This window comes from Mytilus trossulus, chromosome 11 (assembly GCF_036588685.1).
Source record: "Mytilus trossulus isolate FHL-02 chromosome 11, PNRI_Mtr1.1.1.hap1, whole genome shotgun sequence".
NCBI lineage: Eukaryota > Metazoa > Mollusca > Bivalvia > Mytilida > Mytilidae > Mytilus > Mytilus trossulus.
Window position 1 is genome coordinate 25385089 of NC_086383.1, and position 25501 is coordinate 25410589.

The 25501-nt window shown below is 33.4% G+C and overlaps 1 protein-coding gene and 1 pseudogene across 1 annotated transcript; one reads left to right on the top strand and one right to left on the bottom strand.

Moving 5' to 3' along the window:
* Window positions 1–411: 411 nt before the first annotated feature.
* LOC134689887 (uncharacterized) lies at window positions 412–13401 on the top strand. Its single transcript, XM_063549855.1, has 4 exons — window positions 412–496; window positions 8517–8535; window positions 10377–10731; window positions 13393–13401. The coding sequence occupies exons 1-4, from the start codon at window positions 412–414 to the stop codon at window positions 13399–13401; spliced, it is 468 nt and encodes a 155-aa protein (XP_063405925.1).
* Window positions 13402–15220: 1819 nt separating this feature from the next.
* On the bottom strand, window positions 15221–16225 carry LOC134689888 (putative nuclease HARBI1; annotated as a pseudogene).
* Between the last annotated feature and the right edge of the window lie 9276 nt (window positions 16226–25501).

Genomic DNA, 25501 nt, shown 5'->3' on the forward strand with positions numbered 1-25501 from the left:
ATGAATCCGTCACACGGTCAATCACCCGAGACACAGTTGATTTGTAAAATCCCATCGTGTTCCCAACTACTTGCAAGTGTGATCCACTTCCATAAAAAAAGAAAGGACCTGTGCAACATTTTATGTTTAGACATACTCCAAATAACCAAATACCATATTTATGTAATATCTGCAACTTTAAGGCACTAACTGAGGGAAAATGGTAAAAACATGCTAATGCCATGGCAGGAAAGCCTATCAGAGAGGATTCTGCTATACATACTTTTTATAAGTCTACAAACCCATATAATGTAAAGATTGGTAGGGACATTTTTATTAAAACAACACCTTTGATGATAGAGAAATTTGAAGAAAGAATTCGTACAAGATTATGATGAGGAAATCACTATCAGTTAGGAAGAAGATGCCATTATGGAAGTAGAGGTAGATGAAAGGGATGAACAACTTAAAGACAAAATAAAAGAAATGGAGAAAAAACACAGGGAAGATAACAAAAGTATGGAAGAAACCCAGAAAAACAAAAAAAAAGAATTGGAGGAAAGACATAAATTTGAATGCCTTCGGAGATTCGAAAATTTTATAAAATTTTTCCCTCGGTTTTAGTTTGTTACCCCGATTTTGTTTTTTGTCCATGGATTTATGAGTTTTGAACAGCGGTATACTACTGTCGCCTTTATTTATACAAAGACTGGAAAAGAGAAAAGAAGAGCTAAAGAAAGAGTTGAAGTCAGCTGAAAAGAAATTAGAAAGTGAAAACATTTGTACTAAGAAAATTAAGACTGTATAATGTGTGATTTGTGTTTTATGTAACGTCTGTATGACACATGTACATGTGGTGTGAATATAAATCGTGACTGTTATTTTCTTCAAAGATGGTGTTAACTTATGAATTATGAGGGCTTGGAATTCTACGTTTACAACAATCATAAAAATGGGACGAAATATACCAAAGGGACAGTCAAACTCATAAATAAAATAAAACTGACAACGCCATGGCTAAAAATGAAAAAAGACAAATAGAAAAACAAAAGTACACATGACACAACATAGAAAACTAAAGAATAAACAACACGAACCCCACCAAAAACTAGGGGTGATCTCAGGTGCTCCGGAAGGGTAAGCAGATCCTGCTCCACATGCGGCACCCGTCGTGTTGCTTATGTGATTACAAATCCGGTTAATAGTCTAATTAGGTAGGTCAAATTTATGAAAGGGAAGGGGATTGTAGTTACGACGTAAGGAACATAACCGATATCATTTGTTAAACGGTTATTCCATAACGGTCAACCAACTCGTGATTGCGTCCGTAAAATTTACGAAAGGATGATTTCAACTTCACCATTTGGAACTCTTGGTTTAATACCTTCCTTGTGAGCAGTAACCCTCTATCAAGAAAATCATGATAGGAAATGCAAGCACGGGAGTATTGTATCAATTGGGAGATATATACTCCGTATGCAGATGCTGCTGGAATGTTGCTACTTAGAAATGGAAAGTTCACAATTGGAAAGCTGAAATCATCTCTTTTGTCATAAAGTTATGTCTTCAACCGACACTCATTGTCAATTTCTAGATGTAAGTCAAGATATGAAGCCGACTTAACTGTATCTGTAGTATCCTTTAACTCCAATTCGATGGGATAGATGCGTTCCACATAGTCACCAAATTTTGAATTGTTTAGTGAAAGAACGTCATCTATATAGCGGAAGGTAGAGTTAAAGGATATTGCTAACTTCTTATCCTTCTTCCTTAGAAGTTCCTGCATGAAGTCAGCCTCATAATAATAAAGAATCGGCAAGTAGAGGGGCACAGTTTGTTCCCATTGGAATGTCGACAGTCTGTTGAAAAACACGTCCTCCGCACGTAACAAATATGTTGTCAATCAAGAAATCAAGCATCTTAATAATATCGGTTTCAGAGAATTTTTTGTTTGAATCAGAGTGATTCTTAACAAAGTAGGATTTGTCCCTCCCTAAGACAAGATACTTGTATCTACGTTGGCCATTCTTTTTTATGAACCAAAGTAATACCAACTCTTTTAATTTGTCTTATAGTTTGGAATGTGGAATACTTGTGTTAAGAGTAGAAAAGTCAAATGTTTTAATACTGTTACAAGATGAAAGAGAGTTAGATTGTATATACTCTAAAAGATCTTTGGAATTTTTAAGTATCCACATCTGATTCACGCCACCTCTAGAATAGGCATAAACTGCATGAAGGACACCTCTTCTTTCTCTTAAGTTCCCGGTGGACAGAAAACTGCAATTGAAGGATCGGAATTTAATAAACGTTTAAAATGTTTTTAAAAACGAAACGCATAACAGAAATTATCATAGAACACAAATAATATGTACAAGTATAGAGCCGCGTCATATGTAACCGAGAAACACCTAAAGGCATAAAGAAAACGCAAATTGGCAAAAAATAAGACAAGGAAACAAAAATTATAATTAAGCAATAATTACCGAAGGGATGTTTGAGTACAGAGCCAAGTCAAATGGATACCACCAAAAGAACAATCTTAATTAATATAATGAATATTCAGCAAGACAAATAAAAGAATACTATAATACGTGAATAAGATGATAAACAAAGTCAGTACCACGAAAAAAGTAATATAACAAAAATACTGAACTCCATGGAAACTATACTTACAGACCATCGTGTATTTGTGAGGTTGATACAGAATATTTATCATTTAGATATGACGTGCTTCTTTATCTTTGTAAACAAACCCATGCTCTAAATCCAATAACATTAGTTTGCACATGCGTATACTGACTACTGCAGAACAATGAATTTTATCAAATTGGTTAGCATGCATTTAATGTATTTCATTAACTTAAAAAACTTTCGAACTCTTAAATGATAAATATTTTTTTACTACTCCTTATACAATGACAACAATGTGTTACAATTCGAAATTGACATTTGACCCAGATACCGGAACTTTGACGTTGGTTTTTCTAACTTCAAAACCCCTCCCTCTGAAACACGCATTTCATCTATTGTCTGCTGGTTTACAAACAAATTAAAATGGATTATGCACGGACGATACCCTTAAAAACTGGACTTAAAGAACCATAGAGGACATAATTACTAAATTATTGATCACCACAGACAACAACATTTGGTTTCCTTCCGATGTTCCTTTTTATAAGAAAAGAGACGTCCTTTTACACCTTGGACATTAGATTTCTGTACCGACACCGGTGTCAATTAACAAAGTATGTGTAGTTGCTGCATGATCTTTAACATCGAATTTGGTATATTGCTACTTCTATGGGGAAAATTGATAATTTCAAAAGAGGAACGAAAGATACGAGAGGGACAGTCAAACTCATAAATCGAAAATAAACTGACACCGCCATGGCTAAAAATGAAAAAGACAAACAATAGAACACATCGTATCGTATCGATTGTCATATATACAACTTTTTGGAATTTGATCCTCAATGCTCCTCAGCGTAGTGCTTGTTTGGCTCTATACATTTTTGATATGAGCGTCCCTCATGAGTCTTGTGTAGACGAAACGCGTACCTGGCGTACTTAATTATAATTCTTGTACCTTTGATAACTATTTACACCACTGGGTCGATGCAACTGCTGGTGGATGATTCGTCCCCGAGGGAATCACCAGCCCAGAAGACAACACTTCGGTGTTGACATAAATATCAATAATGTTGTAATTTTTTTTAATTTCCTGTTTACAAAACTTTTAATTTCTCGAAAAACTAAGGATTTTCTTATCCTAGACATAGATTACCGTAGCCGTATTTGGCACAGCTTGGATCCTCATTGTTCTTTAACTTTGTACTTGTTTGGCTTTATAAATATTTTGATATGAGCGTCACTGATGAGTTTTGTTTAGACGAAATGCGCGACTGGCGTACTCAATTATAATCCTGGTACCTTTGCTAACTTTTAACACCACTGAGTTAATGCCACTGCTGGTGGATGTTTCGTCCCCGAGGGAATCACCAGTCCCGTAGTCAATACTAAGGTGTTGACATGACTATCAATAATGTGGTAATTTTAATAAATTTCCTGTTTACAAAACTTTGAGTTAGTCGAAAAACTAAGGATTTTTTTTTATCCCAGGCATAGATTACCTCAGCCGCATTGGCACAATTTTTTTGGAATTTTGGGTCCTCATTGCTCTCCAGTTTTGTACTTGTTTGGTTTTATAAATATTTTTATATCAGCGTCACTGATGAGTCTTGTGTCTCAAATGTTAGGGGAGAAGACTTGTGAAAGGTGACAAAAATTTACGAAAAATGGTTAACTTCGACTTTAAAGTGCAATAATTGCGTATAGGGTCAATTGACAACTTTTGTCATGTAGACTTATTTTTAGATCTTTGCTTAAAACTACTAATTCAGTGGCAGCAACCCAACAACGGCTTTATTGGTTCGTCTGAAAATTTCAGAACTGATATATATATACACATAATGACAAATGTTGTTAAACTTGATGCCCTAATGATGATTGTTTCCAAGTATTTTTAATTTTGGCTTGATAGTTTCAGAGGAGAATAATTTTGTTAAATTAAACGACGACGGACTGGAAGTGATGAGAAAAGCTCACTTGGCCTTTTCAGTCAGGTGTGATACAAAATTAAAGTGGAATAACAAAAAATGCCAAACTCCGAGTTAATTCGAATAGAAAGTCTTTTATCAAATTTGGCTCTGTACTTGTTAAGATCCTGCCATTTTGTTATTGTTCTATTATAATTTTGAAAATACTTTGATGGACAACATTAGGTTACTTGCGTAGTGGTAACCATGTGGATTCTTAAACATTTTAAAGAACTGCTGGATAATTTTAAATCTTGGGTCTTTTTCTGAAATTAGTTATAATAAAACATTTTGATTTTGAAAATACTTAGTATGACAAAAATATTTTATATTTCTTCCAGTCTGACGTTTACATTTTCTTGCGTCAAACGCGACTCTACACTATATATATGAGTAAACAATGAACGTGGTTGTTAAATATGATAGTATTTTTTTTGTGCTTCGTTCTAAAATATTTATTTGTTTTGAGATTGTGAAACATTGATGACTGACATATTATGTATGGTTTTTTTTTACCGCATCGTTGTAAGTAAAATAAAAGTTGATGCGTCTGTCATACAAGTGAGAGGTAAAGAGCTATTAAAACAAAGGTTCAATGCACCATATTCTACATTTGAAAATGACAGTTGTTGACCATTCGCTTGATGTGTTTGTTCATATGATAAAGGACTTTCCGTTTTGAAATTTCATCAGTTCAGTATTTTTGTGAATTTCCTTTTTTGTATGACACACGCATAACATTCTAGTATAATGACAACGATGCGTGGGCTAAACAGACACAGTGGGTATTAATGTCAAAAATAAGAGTACAAAAAAAGAGACGAAAGATACCAGAGGGACAGTTAAACTTATAAATCGAAAACAAACTGACAACGCCATGGCTAAAAATGAAAAAGACACACAGACAAACAAAAGTGGACATGACACAGCATAGAAAACTAAAGAATAAACATCACGAACCCCATGGCAGTCATTGTGTTGTCATCCTAATCACTGTAAAAACAAACATTATATTTTCAACGTTGTGTGAGAAAAAACAATGACGTATTAGGTAAACAATTACAAAAAAATACATAATTGTATTATAATCTAAATTACTAAAATCAATTGAAGAAATATATAACAAAGAAACACAAGACATACAGACAAATCACACAAACAAGAATTTACCATAGCACATTAAAGGGATGTACAAGTACCGAGCAACGTGCAATGAATATCGCCACAAAAACACTAAACAGTACAAGTAATATTCAAAAATACAGTAAAATAAAACTATAACACGTTATTAAGATGATAAATAACGTCAGTACTCAGAATGTATACTTCATCGTGTATTTATTGAAAAGATAATGCAGAATATTCATCAATAAGGTCTTGATATCCGATGAATTTGAATAAAACAAAGACATTCTATGACACAGGTATTAGTTCATACGGTGGTCACGTTTTACAGTCCGAGTTGCAGCTTAAAAAAAAATAAAAGTACTAAAATATCCTCATTCGAGAACAATTAATAGCGGAAAGTCTCTTATCAAATGGCAAAAATCAAAAGCTCCAACTAATAGATAACAACTGTCATAGACTCAACTAGGAACATGCATTTTGTTATTTAGTAAACAGTGTATGTATTAAACCTGGTTTTGAACAATTTCCTTATAAAGACAACTGCGTGCAAGGATAACAACCGAACGCATTGGCTAAAAATGTCAAAAGAGGGGTATAACAGTCAATATTGTGTTATAATCTTATACACTGAAAAAACCTGTAACAAAGAAACGTATAGCCATTGAATTAAGGCACACACACTAAAATGAAAGACAATAAAGAAGTTTACCAGAGCCTATTGACGGGATGTTCAAGTACCGAGACACGTCAAATGGATATCACGAAAAAAACAGTAATGTTCAAGAGAAATAAATTAAAACTGTAACACGTTATCAAGATTTTTTTCTTAAAATGTCCTGTATCAATAGTTTTCAAAGGTACAAGGATTATAATTCAGTACGCCAGACGCGCGTTTCGTCTACTTAAGACTCGACAGTGACGATCATATCAAAATATAAAAACTTTTTCAGCAATGGTCTTCGACTTTGTACTTGTTTGGGTTAATAAAATTGAGAATGGAAATAGGGAATGTATCAAAAAGACAACAACCCGACCATAGAAAAAACAACAGCAGCAGTTGTTATCAAATAGTTCGTTTATGATTATGATATATTTCTATTATGAATTACTATATACGTTGAACCACAAACGTCAAAATCATTCAATCGCGAAGTGGAATGAACTAATTTTAGATTCTTATAAATTCTATATATAACTTTTGGACTAGTTTAAATCTCGGTCTATTTCTGAAATCTAGGGATGACATCAAAAGATCAATCAAGATAACAAAAAAAAACTTAATTCAAATAGTTTGGGGTGGGGGTTGAACTGCTGCAAGAGTTGGTTATAAACTATGTGAATAAAGTGGGTTTTTTTTATTAAACTTTTGATGTCCCTTACTACCTACTTTTGATATTTTAACCCTGTATGCTAACATTGCCTATGTAAATTCTAAAATTGTTTGTATGCACATTGAACGACAAATTTATGTCATGCATAAAAAATTCTGACGTCAGACACTCAAATCAATCAATGTATTCGTAGATAGATGTTTTTGTGTTCTGTTAAATTGTTCCTTTTAAAATTGCTATACGAGGATGACTGATGTACCTACATTTTGACTATTTTATTGTTTATTGTTGCACTTCAGTGTTTTTTATTTTTTTTTTGGTTTCGTTGCTTTCCTCTTATAGTTGATGTGTTTACCTCAGTGTTAGTTTTGAATACTATTACACGTTATAAAGATGATAAGCAACGTAAGTACGCTAAATCTACAAGGTCTTGGTACCTTCCGATATATTTTTTCAGAGTTCTTTGACCTTCCCCTGGTTTTTCAACTTTCTGCTGTGCAATTTATACGTATCCATAACATTGTTGTTTTATAATTTTGTTCTATTGTGTGAACACATGTAAGTATGTGTTCATTGTATAAAGTCCATTGTCTATATTGAACTTTACATTTTGCCATTTTAATTATACCTGTTAGATGCCCGTTTTGAATTTCCTCGGAGTTCAATATTTTTGTGATTTTACTTTTTGTTGGTGACTTCATTGTTTAATTTCGTAGCTGAATGTTCATTTTAAGACGAAACACGCGTATCTAATTTTGGTCAGGGCTTCTTTGATAAGTGTATGCTACTATTTACTTTTTTTATCGACTTTGTTTAGATTAATTTGTTTGAATATTTAGTCCATTGTGTATATAGGAGAGGGACGAAAGATACCAAAGGGACAGTCAAACTCATAAATCTAAAACAAACTGACAACGCCATGGCTAAAAATGAAGAAGACAAACAGATAAACAATAGTGTGAGGTAGATTTACACAATATAATTCAAAGCGTTTCACTGAACAGGAAAACGATGAATAACATTTTTTTAATAGGAAGCTATTCTTTTAACTGTACTACAATAAACAACTAGCATTCACGATTGTTTTTTTTTTATTTATCTTCTTATCAGTGCTTTTGTTTACCTTGTGTTCTTGGATATTTTTTCGCATTTATCTTAACTTAGAGAGTATAACAAAAATGGAATGGAAATGCGCGTTGGAATGAGGTTAACAAAAATTACGACTACTGCCATTTTTTTTTAACAAAAAGAGAAATTTATATCAACTAGTATTTAGTGTTATAGATCCATGCAGTATTTTTTTAAATAAAAAATACTCGGTAACTGTTGATTCATATTATCAAAACTTCTTGTTCTTCTACATGTTTTGGTTTCAAGTGGTAAATAAAGGAATGGACAAAAATATAGGAGGAAACTTCAGACTAAAATGTAGTACAGAAGTTAAACAAAAATAACAGTATCTTTGTCGACATTTTTACAGATAACCAAGCTTTGGCTGAGTGGGATGTATAAGTATGCAAGCACGTCAGTTCATATAATTAAGAACGTTAAATTCGAATCATTTAAAGATCGGGCGATGCAGTCTGAACAAGGAAACCCCATGTACGAACCCCTCATAGATGTTGCAAGCATCTTGCATATCAACATATATATCCCCATCTACAAATCACTTCGTATTTTCTTCATTCCGAACTGCCACGTATACAGTACCTACCTATTTTTTTATGTTCATTGGTTCCGGTCTTGGAACATGTATGCATTATTTGGCACTGGACGTTAATCAATCACCTAGTTGTCTATATAGATATGGTCAAAGAAATTCAATATTCAAAGGAGAGAACATTTAAACCAAGAACGACGACGGAACGGCAAATAACAAATAAATAAATTGCGGAAAGCTTACGGATGGTTTACGGAAGAAATCCGCATCTAATTCGCAACGTTTACGCCGTATTCACAAAACGTCCGTAAAGATACCGTAGTTTACGGAAAGTTTGCGCAGTACTTATGGCGTTTAAACCTAACTTAATTAAGTTTTACTATCATGTCTCATACATTTTTTATTTGATTGTCATATAGTCTACGCTCTTGTTTTCTTTGGTCTTTCCTCTAAGAAATAAAATGTTCTTCACAATGAGCCTCGTTTTCAGTCGTCGTTACTTTTTTCTATGTTGACTTGAAACATCACTCCGAATGTCATTAGCAATTACTTCTTTTTCTAATAAATAATACTATGTTGGTTGAGAGTAAAGTACATGTATACAATGTATCCAACAATATAATATATAAACATTTAACAATTTTTAAAAGAGTCATGTATCGTCTGAACATTTCGTTTTCCAAAATTATTCTTCATGTCGATTTAAAACGTGTAAGTCAATGAACAATATGGATGGATGGATGACGGTAGAGCGTCCAGCGGCAAATTGATATGTATATTCCAAACGATATCATATTAATGTTAAATGATTATAAACCCTGCTTTGTACTAGACCGACAAGCCCAGCAGATTTTTTTTAGTTCACAAGGTAATAATTAGGTCTTCTGGACACACAATATTTACTTTGCTCTACTTCTTAGTGTTGCGTGTTTAGCGGAGAAGCTGCAATTGTCAATCTTAACCGTGGCGTGTTTGATTTGACCATGCTTCGATTTGATATAAGAACTTCCCATACTCGAGGTGAAGACGCTACCACAACAGCGAGGCGGTGTACATACGTCAATTAGAAGTCAGTTTTTAGCTGTTCAACTAAACCAAAGAAACCCGTACTTTGAATCTATTAGTCTATTACTTACACAATTTATACATTTAAACACTCTATCATATCATAATTTCATCAATTAATTCCAAATTCAAGCAAACCATCAATCAAACAATCCATTAATCAATCATCCATTATAAGTTGTATGGTTCGCCACTGACCCCCTACGGATCCATGGAGGGTTAGTAAAATCCATTAGGAGGGGGGAGGCCGGAGGCCGAATCCCCTATGAATTTTATTCATCCTCTATGAATCCGTAGGGGGTCAGTAGTTAACCGTATACATAATTAATCGGGCGCTGTACTTTTTCTGCCGCGTTTTGTTGAAAAATAAACAATGAAACACAACATTAATAGGTGATGTCGCCATTAACGCGTCATGAACCCCATATGAATTTTCTAACCCCATACGGTCTCATAGGGGGTCACCACATTACGGCGTTTTACCAATCATAACGTGATAATTAATCTGTGGTCTGATTATATCTAATGGAACTGGTGACGTCATATTAACGCCATTAATATGACGTAATTTTCAAAGAAACGTCAGCCATTGAGGAAGGAAAACAAATAAAGAAGTTTTACAGAAAAAGAAATAGATGCCATCGTGGACAATGTCAAAGAAAATTCTGTCATGTTGTTTAGCAAGTTTTCTAATGTTGCTTCAAATACAAGAAAGAAAGAAGCATGGAAAAAAGTACAAAACGCGGTAAACGCAGTATCCTTCACCAACAGAACCACAGAGGAAATAAAGACATGGGATGACATCAAGAGAGGGACCAAAAAGAAAGCTACATCTATTACAAATGATCGGGAGAAAACAGGAGGCGGAGTTCCTAGTTTTATAGCCTTAAATAAAATGGAAGAAGACGTTGTAGCAGTTGTTGGGGAAGAAAGAGTATTTGGTATCTCAACTGGTTGTGATACCATGAAGGTATGGGTTTTTTTTTGGATTGAAAATTTACTATCAATAGCATAAGAGAGCGTATTAGCGCCACACAATTGTTTTACTTATTTTTTCTATGCTTCCGTTATAATGCAAACCTTAGGCCACACCAATTTGATTCCTTGTTCGACGGACCAGCCCGCATCAATTTTTTTCAAAACATTTTTTTTTTATATTCCCGCATCCGGAAATGTTATCATGTCCATTTCCCGCACTGTTTGTTTTTGTACATATTATAAAAAGATATCAATATTTGTTTTGAAAATCACAGTCTAACCTGTATATAACGATTTTAAATATATAAGCACCCTGTGAGAATATTTGTTTCAGCATTAAACCTATTTATCCAAAGTGGAAGTGCTCCGATATAAATTTTATAACAGCAGAAATACCTGTAAAAAAAAATGGTTTCTTTCCCTCTTATTTATACTCCCTATAAAAAAATTGCTCGTTGTTAGAATTAAGTACAAAGAACTTCTGAAGGATTTGCCTTCAACTGCAATTATATGTATGCTGGCGAAACAAAACTAACCATAGCCGCTGCATGTTTATGCACCTGTCCTGATTGATTCAGGGGCCTGTTGTCAGCAGTTATCGTTTGTTGATGTTGTTCCTTTGGTATTTTCTGTTTGGATATATAAATTAGATCGTTGGTTTTCCTGTTTGAATTGTGTACGCTAATAATTTTTGGGTCCGGTTTGGTCTGTATCAAAGCCCTGTGTAAAAGGCAGTACTTTGACCTGTGTTTGTTATTATCAGGTTGAGAACAACCCTCCCTTACTCCCTCAGACAAGGGGGTCATTTTACTGATGCATAAAAGAAAATAGAAATGCCAAGGATTTGTAAAGTTCTTCTATACACCACCTTTGAAAAGTTCGAATTTTGAACTCAAAAAGATGACAGTTAAATCATATTTTAAACAATTTTTTCTAAAAGAGGGGTCCACTTATTTGAATAATATTAAACTGTTAAAATAAATGTGTTAATTTTAACATGGTTAAATTCTAGGAATATTACAAAATTCTTGGACATGTTCTGACCATTTAATACCAGATAGATATATAGTTCTTTGAGAAAATATGAGCCCTTTTGTACAAACAAATATATTATAACTTATATTGATCCCTCATAAATAAGGGCAACAGTAGTATACCGCTGTTCAAAACTCATAAATCCATGGACATAAAACAAAATCTGGGTAACGAACTAAAACCGAGGGAAACGCATTAAATATAAGAGAACAATGACACAACACTGAAATGTAACAAACACAGAAACGGACCAAGCATCAGACATTTTCCCACGAGAATAACAAATATAACATCAAAACCAAATACATGAATTCGGGATAGACAAGTACCGTGACACGTCTTATCGCAATGTGCATTTAAACTCAAAAATAAGAGAAAACAAACGACGCAACGTTAAAACGTAACACACAGAAACGAACAATAATATAACAATGGCCATCTTCCTGACTTGGTACAGGACATTTTTTATGGGGAAAAAAGGTGGGTTGAACCTGGTTTTGTGGCATGCCAAACCTCGCACTTTAATGGCAATGTTAATTATAACATTGAAATGACAACATAATATTACAGGCTTACAATACAAATAAATAGGAGAACATATTAGACAAAGAAACACATGATTAAAAAAAGAGGGACCAAAGATACCAAAGGGACAGGCAAACTCGTAAATCTAAAACAAACTGACAACGCCATGGCTAAAACTGAAAAAAGACAAACAGAAAAACAATAGTACACATGACACAACATAGAAAACTAAAGAATAAACAACACGAACCCCAATAGATAACAAAAAGCATCAGTTTTAAAATTAAATACGCCAAAAACGCGCCTCTTCCACACAAGACCCACCAGTGTATTCCAAACTAGGTACATGCATTTTATCATTTGGTAAATATTCGATTAAACCTAGTGTATAGCTATCAAAACCTCTTACTTTAATAACAGTCGTATACAATTTCATAGTATTGAAAACAATGTACGAACAAATTTAGCAAACATATTATCAAAAATGTAAAAAATAGTGGTACAACAGTCAACATGTCCATGATCGTGTTGTAATCTGAATCACTATTAAAAAAAGCTAATATGTCATAAAAAAAAAAGTAAATAGACCAATGACATTAGCAAACCGTTTTACAAGAGAGAAAAAAGTAACCAAAATAAAACATGTAAAAGGGATATTTATAACATTAAGGGGTTGCCCCCAAATTGATTATGACTTGGATGGAGAATTGTCTCATTGTCAGTCACAAATACATAGACCAGATTTAATTATTTCTTGGTGAACAGGGAAAAAATACTTCAGAAATTAAAGAAATGTCAAAGTGTAAGTGATAAATTAAGTTTTAATATTGTCCAAAACCTACTATTTTATGTTTACAAAAAAATAAATTATAAGCGCTCGCCTTTGCTTTTCAAGCTTCGCCTAAAAAATGCAAAATAAATATTTTTTTATTAAAATTTTCAAATGACTCGCACGCCCAAAATTTAGGAGTCCAAAAACCCGTAGAACAAGAAATTAAATTGGTGTGGCCTTCCCGAAATAACCCAAAGTTTTGAATTTTATCCATTATAGTATAATAATTATAATCATGATAATAAAATATCTTTTTTGCAGAGAGAGTGAGTCGTTTATCATTCATTAATTTTTTAATACGGTACAGAAGATCTTTGTTAAGGTTTAAAAAATAACTCAAGTTGATAACCAACTTGATCAAACACTGCAAAATTTCTCATTTATGAGCAGCAACCCAACAACAGGATGTCTTTTGTGTGGAAAAACTTCTGACATGGAATATTTAATGTGACTAGAGGAAATATTTTTGGTCTAAGTTGCTGGGACAAATGAGAAGATACATGTTCATGGGCACAGGGACGGACTGACAGACGGACAGAAAAAAAACCAGAAATTTACAAGTTAGCACTCATGTGTAAAATCATTTATTACTAAGTATTTGGTAAACAGGAAATTGTGGAGTGATGAAACTGAAAACACATCAAACGGTAAAGCTGACATATATAAACTCCAAAACCAAATTTCAGAAATCCGTCTTATGTAATTCATGAGAAAGGAACGATGAAAAATATCCAAGGACAGAGGGACAGACTGACAAATGGCCAGACAGAGGTAAATAAGACTTGCCTGGGCTGATGGGCCTTTTTGAAGACTGCATGGATACTTAAACTAAAGAAGAATAAAAATATCTGTTTTCTTAAACTCGAACCTGTCCCATTTGAGTCTATCCAAACGTAATTCTCGTCAATTTCGGCACATGGTTAAATCGGCACATGGTTAAAACATCACATAACTTAGTTATTTCAGCACCTATGTAAAATATATGTGGAATATGGCTATTTTTTCAATAAAATAAATGTGTTATCTTACAAATATTGACTTTGAAATATATCTTTGTGGATATAAGTATGTTTTTTGTTGTTGTTCAACTTAAAATGTCTTCAATGTATGGATATTTGTAAGATACAAAGGCATAGGACCCTCCCTTGCTCTAAAAATTGATTTTTACAATTGTACATATATCCCACACACCCACCCATATACAAAAAAAGTAAAAACACAAAAATACCGAACTCCGAGGAAAATTCAAAAAGGAAAATCAAAAATCAAAAGGCAAAATCAAAAGTCCAAACACATCAAACGAATGGGTAACAACTGTCATATTCCTGACTTGGTACAGGCATTTTCTAATGTAGAAAATGGTGGATTGAACCTGGTTTTATAGCTAGCTAAACCTCTCACTTATATGACAGTCGCATCAAATTCCATTAAATTGTCAACGATGCATGAACAAAACAAACATACTCAAAGAGTAAAAATGTCAAAAATAGGGGTACAACAGTCAATATTGTGTTATCATCTTAATATCTCTACATAAACAACAAATGTAACAAAGAAGCACAAAAAGGCATACATTAATTTAACATTCTCATTTTGCTTTTCTTATACGGCTGAATTTATCTATGTAAAGTCTACCCATAATGATAGAAGGTTTCATTACTGGTTTAAAAATGCGCGTTTGAAATTCGCACAGGTAGACATAAAAATAATTTTGTCGTATGACAAAAGTACATTGACTTACGTGTTCCTAGTGGCAGAACAACACCAGTTTTTTTTCTGAATAAAGTCGTTACATCATCAAAGTGATGACATTTGCTTCTTGTTCTCTTCTTCTCGTTGTGCCTAACAACTTCTGACGAATGGATATGGTCTATTTCTGGATGTGTACTAATGTGAGATGGTACCAGGCAAAGAAGTCTTTTTCTTTTCTTTTCATTCAGTTTTAGGAAGTTATTGAAATGTGACGAACAAATAGAATATGTATTAGCTAACACATTTTGTGGTAAAATACAAGTCTGTCTAAAATTCAGAATATTATTATTTGTGAAATTAAATATAAGATTTTAGAGTCAATTTATTAAGCGTTACCTTAAAATCTCTCAGCTATTGACCTGTTTCGTAAATGACGCCCTTCAATGTCTTGGATGTCATAGTTCTCGACATTTTCCTGTTCATCAGGATCCAGAAGGTCTACTGGTAATCCCAGATCTTCACATATATGGATTATAAGTCCCCGAGGGTATCACCAGCCCAGTAGCCGGTACTTCGGTACTGGCATGAAATACGGATTTTTTGTGTTATTTAAAATTTGCTGTTACAAAGTATTAGAAATTATTATAAATTAAGGAATGTATCTCCCTCGTGCAAAGCTCTCATTCCTTTCAAGAAGTTGGCTATATTTTTTGGACCTTTTGGATTATAGCTCTTCATCTTTTATATAAGCTTTGGATTTCAAATATTTTGGCCACGAGCATCACTGAAGAGACATATATTGTCGAAATGCGCATCTGGTGCAAGAAAATTGGTACCGTTAATTTTATTGTGCAGAATGCCAGTTGACACAATAATATCTATTGCTGTTTCAAGTTAAACTGTTAATGGTCCACCTACAGAGAAATCAAAACTATTAATTAAAACAAATAACAATATTATATTTAAAAAAACAATATGCCATAGAATTTTGAAATAAAAGATGAGAAAACTAGTTTCATAAAAAGGTAATGGTGATCGACTTTCTCGCTACAAGAAAGAATTTAAAAGTTAAAATATTGAGTAGAAAAAAAAACCAGATTATTATTTTTGTTTCAATGGTTTATTATTTTTAATAGAGAGAGTGCTATATTGTTCTTTGTACATGGATAAATCAATAAATTATTGGGAAATTTGAACTCTGACAAATAATACTTTTTTTTTAATTTTAAACATACCATACTTATCCATCTGCGTTTATTCGCCCTAATGTGTCTTCAGTTCTCTGTCTTGTTCTTTTATGGGCTGAATTGAAAGCTGTTTCACCTGGTGTTACGGGGTTCCTCAGTGGTGTCAATAGGTATTGGCGAAGAGAATATGCTGAATCTCCAAGAAGATGGCTCATGTTTTAATGACTTTCCATATAGTTAAAAATCATTCAATCGAGTAGTGGAATTAACTATTTTTGGATTTTTATAAATTCTTTATATAACTTTCGGACTAGTTTAAATCTCGGGTCTATTTCTGAAATTTATTCTAACATACTTTTGATTTTTTAACCCTGTATGCTAACGTTGCCTATGTAAATTATAAAATTGTTTGTATGCACATTTAACGACAAATTTATGTGACGTATGACAAAAATTCTGACGTCAAACAGTCAAATCAATCAATGTGTTCGTAGATAGTAGATGTTTTTGTGTTCTGTTAAATTGTTAAAATTTGCAAACATACGCATCTTCTCTTTCAGAAGGTCTATTGATGGCTGTTAGTGTACCATCGACACAACCAACTGTATTTGGCATATTAAATTCATTTGAAAATGGCTTGACAGCAAGCTGTTCTCGTGGAGATAATAGGAATTTAAAGAAATTATCGACGTTAGCTGCTAATGCTCTTGAAGTTTTGTTTACAATTCGAGATATTGTGGGTTGACTTAGACCAACTAAATCACCTACATCCTGCTGGAATGATCCAGTGGCGTAATATCTTAGGGCAGTCAAAACCTGGAGACTTGCAGGAACACTGTACACGCATAGTCTTTGGCTCTTAATCATCTCTTAACATGTCAACAATATTGAGAACAGCTTCTCTCGGCATTCGGTACCTTCTAATTGAATCAAAATTGCCATATAAATCTAAGGGATACGTTCTGTCACGAAATATTCTTTCCCTTCTCATTGCGTTAGTATTTTGTTGTTGGAACATTAGTTGGAACGCCATTTTAGATATATGAGGTCATACATATTAAATGACGTCATACCATTTCTACGTTAGGTGTTCCCGCAACAATGCTGAGGGGAAACATCAGAAATATAGTCGTTCGTTCGTCCGTTCTTTGCAGCGCTCTACACGTACAATTAGATCTGACAGCTGACTATGCGGTATGGGTATTGCTCATTGTGGAAGGCCGTACGATGACCTATTATAGTTGTTAATTATGCCCCACCTACGATAGTAAAGAGGTTTTAAGTTGTCTGGTCTGTGCGTCCGTTTGTTAGTCTCTCCCGCTAAAGGTTAAAGTTTTGGTCAAGGTAGTTATTGTTGAAGTTGAAGTCCAATCAAATTGAAACTTAGTGCACATGTTCCTAATGCTATAATCTTATTGACTTTAATGCCAAATTAGATTTTTGACCCAAATTTCACTGTTCACTTAACAAAGAAAATGATAGTGCGAGTGAGGCATCTTTATTCCTTGGTGAAATTATTGTTACTGTATTAATTTTATAAAAACTATAACTTAAATGACCATGATTTGAATTTACACTAATAATTTAAAAGACAATGTTCATGTTATGCAGTTTTGTTCTCAGACCTTTATCAAAGACTTTAAACTTTATAACTGCTGACAATATTATCTCTTGGTAACAATATGTTTTGACAACCTACAAATATGCGTAATTTATTTAAGGAATGACTGTAATATTTTTTTGGTCTATGAAGAAATAACATAAAAAATTTGGTGCACACTGAATAACGCACGTAGCGGGTTATTTAACAGTGTGCACAACATTTTTTATGTTATTTCGAATGGACAGAAAAAATATTACAGTCATTTCTTATAATTTGATTCTAAATTCCATTTTAAACCGTAGAAAACCATGAAAAAACGTTGATGACGTCACGGTCCCATGACTAAATTATGTCTATGGGCTTATAACAAAATAACGTTAGCCAATCAGAAGACACGTTACATCCAAAATTAAATTATGTAATAATAAACTACAAAGAACGGCATATCTCCTGACAGAACGCATGATCTGTAAAATAGGGATAATTTATAGCGGCAGGTTAAGCGTTCTGATAGTGTTCCCGCAACTAAAATTCTTAAAAAAACCTTTTGTTTCAGAAGGGAAGTAAAAAATATAGTTCGACATTTAATTTTAAAATTGGTACCTGTAGGCTTTAGATAAAAAAAAAATGATAAAAGTGTTTGTTAATGATAAAAACACATTATTGTTCAGGAACGTAAAAAAGCGGGTTCAAAATGAATTGCAACAATGGAATGGTGAATACCATCTATTAAACAATCAACAAACGTACTAAAGTATAATTTTATTTAATTTTTTATTGTACAATTTTTATTTGTGATAATTATGTAATTTTGATTATATTTGTTTGACTTCCTCAAATGGGTCAATTGGTTTCTGTAATACGGACTTACTAGAGAATCTCACAAAGTATCCACTTCCATACCAATGATTTGCAAAGAAATATACTGGAGTAAAGTAAAACTTGTTTTAAATTGTAATGATTTTTTTTTTAAATCAAAATTTATATAAAATGATTAAAAATAAACACAAGTGCCCGATTCCGCAACGTTTACGAATAGTCAAGACGTCCCGTTAATATTCTCATGTATTTCTGGCATTTTCCGCAACTTTTCTGAATACAAAAATTCAAATTCCGCAGCCATTCCGCAACGTTTACGGGTGCGGTAGCTTAACGGATGCTTTTTGAATAAGGTCCCTGGACATTAATGATGTGTTTCTCCTCTCGGTTAACATAGAATGGTTCGTCATTTGATGGTGCTTGTTTCCTCACATTGGAGCTCTTGTCAGGAATATTCTTCATCTTGGGGTTTCTCCTTTTTCAAAATATGAAGACGAACGGATGCCAGGCATTTTACTCATATTACTCCATAAACTATAAGTTCGAACGTATATTATATTTATTTTTACATGTTCATATACATAAACTGACAAATGCAGACAGGCAGACGCTTTTAAAAATCAGTAATCAGTTTTCGGGACATTTAGGTTACTCAGTGTGGTGGGGGATAACTGCCGCTATATTGACTTTTCCTTAAAAAACTTCATCTTGTATTAAATTAAAGCATATTAACCTGCTTGGCTTTTCTGTTAGACTAGTTCTAGTAAACATAAACTTTTAAACTATTATGTTGTTAAGCTAATAGTTAGTTTTGAGCTAATAAGTTAACCACCATTTCACTGAGTGGTACCTTATTTATACACTTATGCGATCCCTGAAAACCAGTCGAAAATAAGGGATCTAGCAAGGGATCACATAGGACCAATGAGAACCTTGTTAAGACTGACGACAAAATAGGGGCTTGACAGAAAAACTTACAAGTTTAAAAATTACATGTAAACTTGACCGTAAAATACCTATTCTTTGAATCTTATGCTAATGGGTTCACGTCATGACTTTGTCCTTATTAAAATTTATTATCAGAAGCTTTTAACCTTTTTACTAGACTTGTTTCCAATTTTTAGCCCTAGCAGACGCCGGAATACTGATATTAAATTCTAGCAGAAAACTGGTTACAATATAATTCCTATAAACCATCTTTGACATGTATAAACAAGGAAGCCTTAATAAAACTTTAATTGTAATGACTTATTTCTTACTCTTATAGAATACTTTGAGGATTTTAGATTTATAACGACGACAAAAATATTTCCTACTGCTGTCACATGACCTGTAAAATTGTTCTTCATAAAGAAACAGCAAACATGGACTAACATTATTGATTGGTCTCTTACCTTTAGATACGTAACTGGACACATGTCGCTCTGTACGTATACAATAATATGTATGCTTAACTTGTGGTATCTTTCTTTTTATTACCTCTTGATCAAACGTGTCCTATTCCATTGTTCAAATAAGGCCTTCGAAAATAGTGGAATAAATTACTTTTGGAGTGTCAAGAACTCGTTGGAAGTACTTGATATATTACATGCTCATATTGGTGATTTTGAATCTGTTCAAAGTTTTGATTTTTCTACCCTGTATACCACATTGCCTCACATTCTCATTAAGAAAAATTCACACATCTAATTAAATGGGCATTCAAAAAATCAGAATGTGAATATATATGTTCAAACTCTTTTAGGTCATTTTTAGCTCACCTAGCCGAAAGGGCCAAGTGAGCTTTTCTCATCACTTTGCGTCCGGCGTCTGTCGTCCGTCGTCGTCGTCCTGCGTTAACTTTTACAAAAATCTTCTCCTCTGAAACTACTAGGCCAAATTAAACCAAACTTGGCCACAATCATCAGTGGGGTATCTACTTTAAAAATTGTGTCCGGTGACCCGGTCAACCAACCAAAATGGCCGCCATGGCTAAAAATAGAACATAGGGGTAAAATGCAGTTTTTGGCTTATAACTCAAAAACCAAAGCATTTAGAGCAATTCTGACATGGGGTAAAATTGTTTATCAGGTCAAGATCTATCTGCCCTGAAAATTTCAGATGAATCGAACAACCTGTTGTTGGGTTGCTACCCCTAAATTGGTAATTTTAAGGAAATTTTGTTGTTTTTGGTTATTATCCTGAAAAATAATATAGATAGAGATAAACTGTAAACAGCAATAATGTTCAGCAAAATAAGATTTACAAATAAGTCAACATTACCGAAATGGTCAAATGACCCCTTTAGGAGTTATTGCCCTTTATAGTCAATTTTTAACCTTTTTTCGTAAATCTTAGTTATCTTTTACAAAAATCTTCTCCTCTGAAACTACTGCGCCATATTAAACCAAACTTGGCCACAATCATCATTGGGGTATCTAGTTTAAAAATTGTGTCCGTTGACCTGGTCAACCTACCAAGATGGCTGCCATGGCTAATAATAGAACATGGGATAAAATGCAGTTTTGGCTTATAACTCAAAAACAAAAGCATTAAGAGCAAAACTGGCATGGGTTAATTTGTTTATCAGGTCAAGATCTATCTGCCCTGAAAATTTCAGACGAATCGATAGTCAATTTTTAACAATTTTCATAAAATTTGTAAATTTTTACTAACACTTTTAACTGAAACTACTGGGCCAATCATTATAGATGGGGATATATGTACGCAGCAAGAATGTTCAGTAAAGTTAGATCTACAAACATATCACCATCACCAAAACACAATTTTGTCACGAATCCATCTGTGTCCTTTGTTGAATATTCACATATACAAATGTACCAAGGTGAGCGACACAGGCTCTTTAGAGCCTCTAGTTTTAGTAGCAATAAAAAAAAATGTTAATTGGACATACTTTGATACTATATATGCCCTTGAATTTTTACTAGATAACATTTTAGTTTGCTTTGGGGATTCCGTATATCGTCAGATTATCGGAATTCCAATGGGGACTAACTGTGCACCACTTATTGCGGACCTCTTTTTGTATTGTTATGAGTTACAATTTATGACAAAAATAAGCAAAGACCCATCAAAACAACATCTGATAAACAAATTTAATAATACTTTTAGATATTTGGATGATATTTTGGCTCTCAATAATGACGACTTCAGTATGTATATTAATGAAATTTATCCTGCTGAACTTACTTTAAATAAAGCTAATACTAATAATGACCACTGCCCTTTTCTCGATCTTGATATCTATATCACTAACGGAAAGCTGAATACTAAAATTTATGATAAAAGGGATGATTTTTCATTTCCTATCGTTAATTATCCGTTTTTAGATAGTGACGTTCCCTTGTCACCTTCTTACGGTGTTTATATATCTCAACTTGTACGATTCGCTCGTGTTTGAAACAAGGTTTTAGATTTTAACGAGAGAAATTTATGTATTACTGAAAAATTATTACACCAGGGTTTTCGATATCACAAACTATTCAAAACATTTACTAAATTTTATCATCGGTATAAAGACATCATTCATAAATATAGCTCAACATGCAGACTTTTTATACGTTCAGGTATTTCACATCCAATTTTTTATAGAAATATTCTTTATAAAGCACAAAGGTGAAATCATAATCTTTCAGTCAGTATAATTGAAGTCTGGTGCTGGCATGTCGGTTAACTGCTAGTAGTCTGTTGTTATTTATGTATTATTGTCATTTTGTTTATTTTCTTTGGTTACATCTTCTGACATCAGACTCGGACTTCTCTTGAACTGAATTTTAATGTGCGTATCGTTATGCGTTTATCTTTCTACATTGGTTAAAGGTATAGGGGGAGGGTCGAGATCTCACAAACATGTTTAACCCCGCCGCATTTTTGCGCCTGTCCCAAGTCAGGAGCCTGTGGCCTTTGTTAGTCTTGTATTATTTTAATTTTAGTTTCTTGTGTACAATTTGGAAATTAGTATGGCGTTCATTATCACTGAACTAGTATATATTTGTTTAGGGGCCAGCTGAAGGACGCCTCCGGATGCGGGAATTTCTCGCTACATTGAAGACCTGTTGGTGACCTTCTGCTGTTGTTTTTTTATTTGGTCGGGTTGTTGTCTCTTTGACACACTCCCCATTTCCATTCTCAATTTTATTCCTTCACTTATCGACGCCTATTTCACAATTATATCTCTTAACGCTAAGATTCACAAATCACAGATCTTTTATTTTTAAATGAACACTATTGCCAACACAAGGTACTTGTTAAAGTTCAAGATAAGAATCGAAGATGTGGTTCTGATCTGTGAACCAATAAACAAAAATATTAAGCGCTCACAAAAAATGATGAATAATTTTGTCCTGCATTTTTTGTAGCTGTAATATCTGTCCTGCCTTTTTATCTTTCACTCTGTTCGGTCCTGCCTTTTATGTTTTGTTTATCCTGACTTTCTTTTACCTAAATTGTCGTCCTGACTATTTTTTTTTGCAAGTGTGTCATCCTGCCTTTTTTTTTACTCAAAACTCCTGTCCTGCCTATTTTTTTTCAACTTTCAAGCTAGTCCCCCCCCCCCCCCCCCCCCCTTAAAATCAAATGCTAGCTCCCTTATTTGGTTTTTATCTATTTTTTTTTTTTATCAATTATGTCTTTCAATCAGACATAAGGAATATCACTTTTTTTTTATCAAATAGTCCGATTAATTACTTGAAAATCGGTACACTACCGTTTCCAGTCTTTATCATATGTATCATAAACAAGATGTAGTATTGAAATGTAACTTTTACGTAACATTAATGTTTAAGTGCATCATCGAATATGAATAACATTAGTGGACAATACAGAAGTCCATACGGTTGTTAATTTCTGTAATATTTTGGCTCTTGTCGAAAATTGTGTCATTGGCAATCATACCACATCTTCTTTTTAACATACATAAAAAAAGAAATTTAAAATCAGAGTTAATTAGGTGGCGGGGTGAGTTGTATTCGAAATTGTGTATTAAATGAAATTGTTTTTGTTTTCCATGAAGTATGACTTTATTATTTCAAAACCTTATTTTCTGAATACAGTTATTGTTCTATTTATATACGGTTTGTATTCTGGTCATATTTGCTAATGGTTTTCCTATATGCCCTGTTGTGTTTCTTTTACACTGTATACATAATGAAGTGGTTCTTTTGTTTAGAAGAAATACACAATTGACCTAAAGACGAGCGGCATGTAGGAAATAAAAACCTTTTAATTTACATTTTATATGCCAGCTATGCTGGCACTTATGGTAGAAGCATCGTTTTGGGACGAAGAACGATAACTCTTGCTAGACGACCCGTCTGAGAAGTTTCGTCACTCTCGTTAAATCTCGTACGATTATTTTTTATTAATGGCTGCCAAAATTCTCGTTCAATCGCGATCTTGTAAAAACAGGGAGAACGGAACAAATTCGATGTTAAATACGACATGAATTTTTATTTGTTTGCAAAAACAAGAATTCAGTAATGTTGGCTACTTGTGTAGCTTATTTAAATTTTATTGTACCACGGAAATTACCGAAGTTATGACAACAACATCCGACGCCATGTTTCGTCTGCTTCAACATTTCATTATCAGTGAGGTCAATGCAAATGTCCTAAATAATCACAGGTACTTCATTCAAAAGTCACAAAATCATAGTTAACGATAACATATTTAGCGTAAAAGTTCCGTCCAGCCATGGGAACACAGAAAAAAAACTCTGCAAGCAATATATTTTTACAAATTGACCATGTCGGGCATGCGGGGTAAACTCCGGTGCACTGGTTGACCATTACTCCTTATGTTCATCTGCCACATATCAGTATTCCCCACACCAAGGAACAGTGATAATTATACCGTTGAATGTGATCACGGTTATTCATGTAGTCAATGGCGAATCCAGCATTTTTCATAAAAAGGGGGGGGGGGGGGGCTGACGGGGCGCTCCAGTCATGCTTCAGTTATTCCCTATATAATCATCATTTTTTCCATCATCATTTTTCCCCCAAGAAAAGGGTCTCCCTCTGGATCCTTTGGTAGTCCACAGACTAATTCAAAACTTAACAAAAGTTAAAACATTCAAATAATTTACAATCTTCTTATTCTGTACTTTCTAAATGGTAAACTCTCAAGACATCTTTTCATTGATTATGTCACACCTTATACAGTCCCAGGAAATGGAAACTGTTTTGTTTTCTCTCTCTAAGTTTAATCATAAAAGGAGACTTGAGTCTGAGAAGTACATTTAGAACTGACTACTGTATATATTGTATGCTTCAATATTGTCCAAAATTGGATTTTATGGGAAGATGGAGTTACTATGATAACCCATGAGAATAAACCATAATGTGTATATAGGGCATGTTACTTGGAATAATGTGGGCTACATCCTAAAAAATTCAAGCTGCAGCAGTCGCCTGCATATTTTATGCATCAGTTTATCCCTGATCAAAACATTTTCACTCTACCAAGTACTCTATCACTACGGTATATCACTATCAGGTTCACATTTCAACCTATTTAGCAATACACACTTATGTACTCAGTAACCAAATTGCACCTATTCAACAAAAAATACCTGCAAAAAACTTACAAGTTTTGTTTCACCATGTGAAATTATCTTATTATCATCTTTTTACTCTGGTACATTAATTAATAAGTGATAGATTTCTCTTAGAAGGAATTTAAAGGTCTGAGTGACTATAAACTATACAGAGAACAATACCTGTTGTATTTGTTCAATGGGACAAAAGAACTGCAAAAAGTTTAAATGGACAGGTAACTACCAGGTGAATCTATGGAAAGGTTCAATTGGGTTCCAATAAAATGAGCAAATTAAATGTGTTACCATGAACATCCTTTTCTTCCAAAAATAATAGTTACAGCATGAAATAAAACAAAATCTCTTTTTATATCTCAGTTTAAAGGATTTGAAATTAACCATACATGTAAAGATGTATGGAATTTGGGTTCCTGTCTCATTACATGATCATGGATTGTTTAGATGTTATTTCAAACTAATTTTTCAATGACTGTACATGGACTCAAAATTAAATTGGTATAACTCTATTGTATG